Source organism: Ctenopharyngodon idella, chromosome 8, assembly GCF_019924925.1.
Source record: "Ctenopharyngodon idella isolate HZGC_01 chromosome 8, HZGC01, whole genome shotgun sequence".
Taxonomy (NCBI): Eukaryota; Metazoa; Chordata; class Actinopteri; order Cypriniformes; family Xenocyprididae; genus Ctenopharyngodon; species Ctenopharyngodon idella.
The window spans coordinates 28399737-28409920 of NC_067227.1; the positions used below are offsets into that span (position 1 = coordinate 28399737).

Sequence of the window (10184 nt, forward strand, 5' to 3'; positions counted from 1 at the left end):
CTATATTGGTAAATCTACACAATTTTTCATATCAACAGAAAAATATACCAGGATAACCTGGCTTCTCTCGAGACTCCGCTGCTAGTTCGCTGTTAATGCTAAAGCCCGCTGGCACATTGACGTGATTGGTTACAAGGTAGTTTGTGACATCAGAAACATCAGCGATTTCAAACAGAGGGTTTGAGACTGTCTTTTTTTCACTGCAGTTTTTAAGAGAAAATACTCAGCAATGGTGTTGACATGAATTTGTACATGGTTTGCCTTAAAGCATATTAAAAACACCACATAGACATATAAACAACATTAAAAACTTGATTTTCACCACAGGGGATCTTGAAACTTTTCAAGTCATTTGTAAGTACAAATCAAATGTTAAGTAAAAAAAAATTAAGTTAAATAAAAGTGCGCAAAATACAACATTTTTATATACGAACAGAAACCCTACTGTTACACTTTTATTATGTTAATTTTAAATGGTTATATAATCAGACATGGCAGCCGCAACGGATGGACTTTTATTTTGACATGATTTGTGGAATTCTGAAGCCGGAAGTCGCTCTGAATCGTGAAGTTCTGGGGGAAGCTGCTTGGTCAACTCTTATTCAAAACTTTAGACAGACTTATTTAACTGCTGTTTTTAGAAGCTGAATCTATAGTCTCCCAACTAATCCTGTTCGTAGGGTTTACGTCGCTTCCAGACGAGTGTGAAGTGACTTTTAAAGTGCTCCTCATGGCATTATTTTGGGCGAGAGAGCAGTAATTAGCGAAGCCCTGTTGATCAGATCAGCCAGAGGTCGCAGAACTGCAGAGTAAGCGGTGAGTTTCCTTCTCCACGCCTTATAAACCCTCTGCTTCACATTTATAACCATCCTCGAGTGTTTATGTGATTTTCGTGTGTGGTGGCACTTGTAAACACAAAATAAAAGGGCTTCTTTGTGCGACATAAAGGCTGTGCCTCAAATCCCAGTGAACTGTCTACATAGACAGCATTTTGGCACATGAAGGATAAATGTAGTCTATGTCTCTTTAATGGACAGATTTGACTTCTCGTGACTTGTTGTCTGTTTAATAACATGTCAAATGTATACTTAAATGATCTTTGAAGTTTCCTGTATCAGGTATTTACTATTGAGCAACATATTGATTTTATTTTGAGGGTTTTGACCTAATTTGCTGGTTTATTCCACCACACACATCCCAATACTGTTAGTTCAAATAGGTTAGTATATCTCAAACCACCAGGGGAACATTATTTTTTGTTATGAAAGCATAAAAGCCACAGCCAAGGTAGTGGGATGGTATGAGACATTCATACCAGTTGAAAGTGCATATTTACATAAAGCACAACAACATTCAAGTTTAAAATTGCCATTTAACCTGTGTGATTTTTGAGTACAGTGCAAAGAAAGTGAGTGGTGACTGCCATTCTGCCTAAATGAGAATGGCAGAATGGTTGAACTGTTTCTTTACGAAAAAAAAAAAAATCATGATCGATATTTGTCCTCATTTAGTATCCTGTCATTGAAAGCCAAAATTGAAATCAATTATGATCAGTTATGAAATCAAAATGGACAATTCTTATGTTTTATGGAATTTTACAGCATAAATGATTTATCCGTGTACACATGTACACATGCCCTGCTGCTCACAGCTCATTTTACTTCTATAATGTGTATTTTACTTTTATATTATTCAACAAGAAAGAAGCTGTTGGTTAATATTATCCAGCAGCCGCAACAACATAAGTGACGTCAGTGGGAAAGGAAATTTGTTGAAGAGGAAGAGCATGTTATTTAATTTTCGATAAATGATTACAAAGACATTTTTTCCTTGGAACATGCGCAGATTAATCACTCACAAGTTTGATTATATGTGTAATCTTTTGAATTGTTGACAGTAAAATAGATGCTTTGACCTGAAGTCTGTGTCTCGGGTTTAAGTTGAGCAAGTAAAAACGGTTCAGGGGTCAGTGACCTCTGCTCTGCTCTTAGGTTAATTTTTTTCCCTGGCTGTATTCTGAGAATGACTTTGACATTTAGCCATTCTATAAATAGATTGCAGGGGTAATGTTTGCAGACAGGGATGCTTTCTTAGAGAAACGGTTATTACTATTCTGAGGTCAGTGGTCACATGATGGTGGAGAAATCACTGAATAGCTTCCAAATATGAGTGATACAAATTTGGGAAAGTATATAATTATATTATTCACTGTGCAATATGCTAAACTAAATGCAAGTCACCCAGGCGGCTGTCAAGTACTTTACTTTTCTCAGAGCTTTTTTAGGGCAGTTATTTGATACAGTACTGTTCAATAGTTTGGGTTCAGTAAGATATTTTTTTTTTTTTTTTTTTTTTTTTATTCAGCAAAGACACATTAAATTGATCAAAAGTGACAGTAAAGGAATTAATAATGTTACAAAAGAGTTCTATTTCAAATACTTGGAACTTTCTATTCATAAATATATACATAAATACTGTGTATCACAGTACCAATTTTATATATATTTTTTTAAATGATAAGAAGTTTCTTGAGCAGCAAATCAGCATATTAAAATGATTTGCAACACAGAAATAAATTAAATGTATTCAAATAGAGAACAGATATTTGAAATTGTAATAATATTTCACAACATTACTGTTTTTACTATATTTTTAATCAAATAGATGCAGACTTTGTTGGCAAAAGAGGCTTCAAAAATATTTTAAAAATCCTACCAACCCCAAACCTTTGAACGGTAGTGTATCTCATTTCTTACTGTCTCTTTTCTCTCTCCCAAAAAAGGATTACATTGCCAAAGCAGTAATTAACCAACACATACACATTGACATACATACAATATGTTTTTAATGATATAGTTACACATGTTATTAAATACTGATTTGTATGTCAGAATTTTTATGAATATTGTGTTGTTAATATATGCATGTGCAATCTCTCTGTCTTGATCACAGGTGGTCTCTAAGGACTGTAAGATGACCGAGTATAAGTTGGTTGTTGTGGGAGCAGGTGGTGTCGGGAAGAGCGCATTAACCATCCAACTCATTCAGAATCACTTTGTGGATGAATATGACCCCACTATTGAGGTACTCAAAAAACGACCATCTAACCTAATCTTACCTTAAAGGTACAATAGGACATAGGGATGTATCGATTCACTCAACTCACGATTCGATACAATTCACGATACTGGTTTCACGATTTGATTTTCTCACTATTTTTTTTTTTTTTAACAAAATGAGATTTAAATGAGAAAGTGTCTTTTTATTATTTCTCAGGCAAAATGCTGCATATTTCTTTGTGAATCTTTAAAACAAAACTAAATTGAAATTTTAAAACGGATCCTAAATCAAATAAATAAATAATACAGAAAACTCTTCATATGAGTACATGAACAAGATGTTTATTTGCTCTATTACAGGCTGAACTATCTGTAGCCATTTAAAATTAGAGGCAACCACTTCATTTTAATCACGATCCCAACAAAGATGCTGCATACATGCAGCATGAGCAGTTTTTAATTTAAATTAGATTGTATACTTTTTAACATTTGAAGCTTATGGAAAAGCAGCAATACAGCGCTTGCTTGGTTACCGCTGTAAACTGTGCGCTAAAAGTACTTTAAAATGCATTGTACGGAAGTAAGATGAAAAGAAAATACCATCTAAACTTTTCTGAACCCAGTCAGCTCTCCTCAAATATACATTCATATAAACCCCCGCCCCCAAATGTATCGCGATTCATTTAGCATCTCAACCGACTTGAATCGTCACGTTTTAATCGATTTTCAATCGGTTCCGGATGTATCGTTACATCCCTAATAGGACATTTTCGGAGAGGCTAGCAATAGTGAGCTAGCTTTCAAATCATAACATCCCACCCTCCCTTCAGAGAATCTCCAAAGCCACGCCTCCTCCAAAACACATGAAGGCACACACATACACACAGCTGCTCTCGGCAAAGCATCACAAAAGACTACGTTAAACTACCTCATGTCTCAAAGCACATAACATTACAATAATAATGAACATAAACAACTTAGAGCATTTGGGACTGTAAATGGTGGCTGCTGTTTGTTTGTGGTGCTCTGTGACTGATGTCTGTCTACATAAACTCTGCATAGCATGAAACGTGCTGATGACGTATGATGTCTATGTGGACAGGGTGTGCGAGGGTATGTAAAAACGTACGTTGACGGAGGTAGGACATTGTATCATGTCATTCGGACCAAATATAATGAGTGGATGAACATTTTATGGTCCTACGCCTTCCACAGACGATATATATTTATAAAAATACATTTAGACCGTTTAAGATAGTGATTTCTATCGGGATATGTGGAGACCAGTATAACAAAAAATGTTTCGGTAAAGAATCACCTATTGCACATTTAAGTTATGACTTTACGTACACTACAGTTCAAAAGTTTGGGGTCAGTAAGAATTTTTAAATGTTTTTTAAATAAGTCTTTTCTGTTCACCAAGGCTGCATTTGTTTGATCAAAAATACAGTAAAACAGTAATATTGTGAAATATTATTACAATTTTAAATATCTGTTGTCTTTTTTAATGTATTTTAAAATGTAATTTATTCCTGTGATGACAAAGCTGAATTTTCAGCATCATTACTCCAGTCTTCAGTGTCACATGATCCTTCAGAAATCATTCTAATATGCTGATTTGCTGCTAATATATATATATATATCCACTACACAGTATTGTCGAGGTTGATTCATGTAATTGTGAGACTGTCAGGTTCAATGCAAATATATAGTGCTGATCATGTCTGTCCCTGCAGGACTCTTACAGGAAGCAGGTGGTGATTGATGGTGAGACGTGTCTGTTGGACATCCTGGACACTGCAGGTCAGGAAGAATACAGCGCAATGAGGGACCAGTACATGAGGACAGGAGAGGGTTTCCTCTGTGTCTTCGCTATAAACAACAGCAAATCCTTTGCAGACGTGCATTTGTACAGGTCCGTGAGCTGATGAATATGGTTTCAGTATTTTACAAATACTCTGGATTTTAAGTAGCGGTAGATAAACCATATTGAAAGCTTTTCAGTTTAAAGGGGACCTATTATGCAAAATTTACTTTTATATGGTGTTTGAACACAGATGTGTGTCCACAGTGTGTGTAAACAACCAGCCTGTAATGGTAAAAATCCTTTTTTTATAATCCCCATGAATCATAAACAGTCTCTTCAAAAGCATGATTCCAGATTTCTCCCTACTCTTACATAAGAGTAGGGAAGCCCCGCCCATGACTGGTGATGATCTGTCGCAGCAGTCCACCATTTCTGTTTACTCGTTGTAGCAGCTGGAGATATGCAATGTCTGCGCCAAAAACATTTTGCACTCTCTGCATCTGAGTCACTGAGGACACCATTGAATTTCAATTATGAAGGAAATATGCAGAAGAAAGTCAGAAAAGTGTTTTTTATATACATATACAGTGGGTACGGAAAGTATTCAGACCCCCTTACATTTTTCACTCTTTGTTATATTGCAGCCATTTGCTAAAATCATTTGTTCATTTTTTTCCTAATTAATGTACACACAGCACCCCATATTGACAGAAAAACACAGAATTGTTGACATTTTTGCAGATTTATTAAAAAAGAAAAACTAAAATATCACATGGTCCTAAGTATTCAGACCCTTTGCTGTGACACTCATATATTTAACTCAGGTGCTGTCCATTTCTTCTGATCATCCTTGAGATGGCTCTACACCTTCATTTGAGTCCAGCTGTGTTTGATTATACTGATTGGACTTGATTAGGAAAGCCACACACCTGTCTATATAAGACCTTACAGCTCACAGTGCATGTCAGAGCAATTGAGAATCATGAGGTCAAAGGAACTGCCTGAAGAGCTCAGAGACAGAATTGTGGCAAGGCACAGATCTGGCCAAGGTTACAAAAAATTTCTGTTGCACTTAAGGTTCCTAAGAGCACAGTGGCCTCCATAATCCTTAAATGGAAGACGTTTGGGACGACCAGAACCCTTCCTAGAGCTGGCCGTCCGGCCAAACTGAGCTATCGGGGGAGAAGAGCCTTGGTGAGAGAGGTAAAGAAGAACCCAAAGATCACTGTGGCTGAGCTCCAGAGATGCAGTCGGGAGATGGGAGAAAGTTGTAGAAAGTCAACCATCACTGCAGCCCTCCACCAGTCGGGGCTTTATGGCAGAGTGGCCGACGGAAGCCTCTCCTCAGTGCAAGACACATGAAAAAACACCTGAAGGACTCCAAGATGGTGAGAAATAAGATTCTCTGGTCTGATGAGACCAAGATAGAACTTTTTTAATTCTAAGCGGTATGTGTGGAGAAAACCAGGCACTGCTCATCACCTGTCCAATACAGTCCCAACAGTGAAGCATGGTGGTGGCAGCATCATGCTGTGGGGGTGTTTTTCAGCTGCAGGGACAGGACGACTGGTTGCATTTGAGGGAAAGATGAATGCGGCCAAGTACAGGGATATCCTGGACGAAAACCTTCTCCAGAGTGCTCAGGACCTCAGACTGGGCCGAAGGTTTACCTTCCAACAAGACAATGACCCTAAGCACACAGCTAAAATAACGAAGGAGTGGCTTCACAACAACTCCGTGACTGTTCTTGAATGGCCCAGCCAGAGCCCTGACTTAAACCCAATTGAGCATCTCTGGAGAGACCTAAAAATGGCTGTCCACCAACGTTTACCTTCCAACCTGACAGAACTGGAGAGGATCTGCAAGGAGGAATGGCAGAGGATCCCCAAATCCAGGTGTGAAAAACTTGTTGCATCTTTCCCAAAAAAAACTCATGGCTGTATTAGATCAAAAGGGTGCTTCTACTAAATACTGAGCAAAGGGTCTGAATACTTAGGACCATGTGATATTTCAGTTTTTCTTTTTTAATAAATCTGCAAAAATGTCAACAATTCTGTGTTTTTCTGTCAATATGGGGTGCTGTGTGTACATTAATGAGGAAAAAAAATGAACTTAAATGATTTTAGCAAATGGCTGCAATATAACAAAGAGTGAAAAATTTAAGGGGGTCTGGATACTTTCCGTACCCACTGTATATGTATGTATATGTGTATATAAATGTGTGTGTGTGTGTGTGTGTGTGTGTGTGTATATATATATATATATATATATATATATATATGTATGCACAAATCATTTTACGCCAGACTGCTTCACAATGAGGGTCAGTTCAACGCTGTATTTGCACAAAAGATTAACATGACGTCACATGCTAGTTGACGAGTTGAATCAACTCCACAGCAACTACTTAAATTTATCCACTAACTGTTCAGAAACGTCCAGTTGCATTCTAAAAGTTGTAACTTTTTCCTGAGTCTCTCCATCAGTGTCTGACTCCGGTTTGAACGATGTAAGGCTGAACACCGTTACTGACAATCCTCATTTTGGCTACATGAGATTCTCCAGCTTTGTTGTTGTTGAGCAACCGAAGTGAGAGCTGTTAAAGCTCCGCCCTCTTTTGGAAAGCAGGCCGGGAGCAGCAGCTCATTTGCATTTAAAGGGACACACACAAAAATGGCGTGTTTTTGCTCACACCCAAATAGGGGCGATTCAAATCTGTGGGGTATTTTGAGCTGAAACTTCACAGACACATTCTGGGGACACCAGAAACTTATATTACATCTTGTGAAAAGGAACATAATAGGTCCTCTTTACATGTCAATAATATTATAAATTATATTATATATATGACGGAGTATTTGTAATATGTGGTGTACAATGTCTATAATGGTACATTTGATACATGGTACATTTTAGAGAGCAGATCAAGCGCGTGAAGGATTCAGACGATGTTCCCATGGTCCTAGTGGGGAACAAATGTGATTTGGCCAGAACAGTGGACACCAAGCAAGCTCAGGAACTTGCCAGAAGCTACGGCATAGAGTTTGTAGAAACTTCTGCAAAGACCAGACAGGTAGGCAAAGACTGATAATCAGTTCTTGCTTTTCATAATACAAACTTTTTATGTGTTAGCACAGTTTGCCAATGTTTTTCAAGCAATTACTTACTGTAATACCGAAGCTTAGCATAAATCTTCACACACAGCATATGTGTTAATGAAATATCCTTTGTCTGCTTTCCTTATGTTTTTCAGGGAGTTGAGGATGCTTTTTACACCCTCGTCCGTGAGATCCGGCATTATCGCATGAAAAAGCTCAACAGCAGAGAAGATAGGAAGCAGGGCTGCCTGGGCGTGTCCTGTGAAGTCATGTGACTGCACTGTCTCCCCCTTTGTTTTTTGTTTTTTTGTTTTGAGCAGTTTCTTGACCAGGCAGCTGGAAGCCTCGTGACCATGTGTGTGCGTGTGTGCAGAGTTTGCCCTCTGCTGGCTGAAAGGGATTAATGCACAACTGGTCATCTTTCCTGTTGGCCTGCTGTAATAGAAAAATGAGGCCATTGGACATTACATGTTTTCACTGAGGCTCATTTGTCTCATTTAGTACTTGGGTTTTCCCTCTTCCTTTGGAAGAAAAACTTAAACGGGCATTGAGATTGGGCATTGAGTTCTTCTTTCTTCACTTCTGACCCCTTATGAACACAACAGCACATTGGCATTGATTAAAGAAATTCTAAATTGCAGAAGGGTGCAACTCATAAAATCATGCCTAGGCCATATTTCACCACAAAAATCTAAAGAATAAATAATTAAGGAATTATATTTTGAAGCTTTTTTTTTTTTTTTTTACCCCCCAAACTCTTATCATAATGCATCTGAAATTGTATTTATTTTTGATTCCCATTGTTTTAATGCAATACACTTTTACTGTAATATAATATTTTCTTCAGTAGGCATAACGTCAGTCTAACACCTACTACTATGATGCATAAATACTTCACAGTTTAAATATACATTCTTTTTTTTTTCACATTACCATACTGAGATTTGGAGGGGAAATGTGTTTGTCAACAAATATGTGACAGTGTCACATTGCAAAAAAATTTTCACCCAAAAATTTTCACCCAAGAATGCTTTGATTATAAGAAATGCATATTTCACCGAAGGAAAGGAACTGCATTTTTAAATGTTATTTAAATTGGAATTAATATAGATAATTACCATATATCTTAAAATGGAAGCTGTTATTTTTAAAGTTTTAGAAATCTCAGACCTGATGTTGTAAAGGCCTCAGAAGTGAGAAAGTGAAATGCCCTTTAATCTTAATCCGCAGGTTCAATGCTCAGGAATACTGTGAACACAGAAAATCTTCAGAAATGTATGGGATTATTTCTGTTTATTTCTTTCCCTTTTTTTGTAGCCAAAGAGTTTATTTAGCATTTACTTTTACCGTTTTCTGTCGTATACAGTAGTTCCATTCACTCTAGAATATCACCTTTTTCTTTTATTCTCTTTGCTCTCAGATGTTAATTGTATATTTTGACATATAATACACAATGATTAGAATGATTTAGCCTAGATACAGATCGGATTTCAAGCATGGGGTGTGATGGATTTTACTTAAAGGGCCTTTTGAATCATGGTGCTGCTGGTGTACATGCCAAATTTATGTGCCGCCTTTTGTGTCCTATATAGCATGACATCTTTTAGCCCATGTTAAACAATGTCTTAAATCTTCCAGTGAAAGCTGCAAAAATGTTTTTTGTTGGGATTGTAACAGATCAGAGGTTTGTTGCTATGTTATTTTCATGCCTGAAGTCTCTTCTTGAGAGCCAATGAAGGTTTATCAAGAAGTTAAAGCGATTTTTCGTGTTGACTATCATGTTATTTATATGGCATTTGTCTGAAACTGTGCCTAATTTCATCAACAGTGAAATCTGCAATATGTTCCATTATTCGTACTGCGGTTGCGTTTGGCCTTCTGTCCTCGTTTTAACAGAGGCAGGATGTTTTCTTAAAAATACAAACTAAGTTTGCCATTACATTAACAATTCTTTCTTTTTCAACATTATCGAGACTTGATTTATGATGTATTTTGCAGTTTTAGCACAATTTACTAGTGTCACAGACTTTCCTTAATCAGAAAATCATGTGACAATGGACATTTTTCTTTTTTGGGGGGAGGGGAGGGGGGGGGGGGGGGGGATTCATGTATAACAGATGTTTAATGTGCCTACCATATTACAACACGTTTTACCAGTAAATTAATTGGAAACTGAGCATATTGTGTGTAATTCTCCTACATGTACATGGATGTTCGTGT

At 37.2% G+C, this 10184-nt stretch overlaps 1 protein-coding gene across 2 annotated transcripts; it reads left to right on the forward strand.

Annotated features, from left to right (window-relative positions):
* Positions 1-528: 528 nt before the first annotated feature.
* Positions 529-10140, forward strand: nras (NRAS proto-oncogene, GTPase). Of its 2 annotated transcripts, XM_051902514.1 has the most exons (6): positions 529-816; positions 2665-2735; positions 2953-3084; positions 4796-4974; positions 7783-7939; positions 8120-10140. In XM_051902514.1, the coding sequence occupies exons 3-6, from the start codon at positions 2974-2976 to the stop codon at positions 8237-8239; spliced, it is 567 nt and encodes a 188-aa protein (XP_051758474.1). In that variant the 5' UTR covers positions 529-816; positions 2665-2735; positions 2953-2973; the 3' UTR covers positions 8240-10140. The 2 variants fall into 2 exon arrangements, with proteins under 2 accessions (XP_051758474.1, XP_051758473.1); XM_051902513.1 differs by lacking the exon at positions 2665-2735 and having other exon boundaries at positions 531-816.
* The last annotated feature ends 44 nt before the right edge of the window (positions 10141-10184 follow it).

What these genes read in the sequence shown, in the direction of transcription:
- nras (XM_051902514.1), top strand. Translation starts at nt 2,974, where the DNA reads ATGACCGAGTATAAGTTGGTTGTTGTGGGAGCAGGTGGTGTCGGGAAG. An exon ending in GCAGACGTGCATTTGTACAG is followed by an intron (nt 4,975 to 7,782) that starts GTCCGTGAGCTG and finishes GGTACATTTTAG; the next exon opens with AGAGCAGATCAAGCGCGTGA. An exon ending in CTTCTGCAAAGACCAGACAG is followed by an intron (nt 7,940 to 8,119) that starts GTAGGCAAAGAC and finishes TATGTTTTTCAG; the next exon opens with GGAGTTGAGGATGCTTTTTA.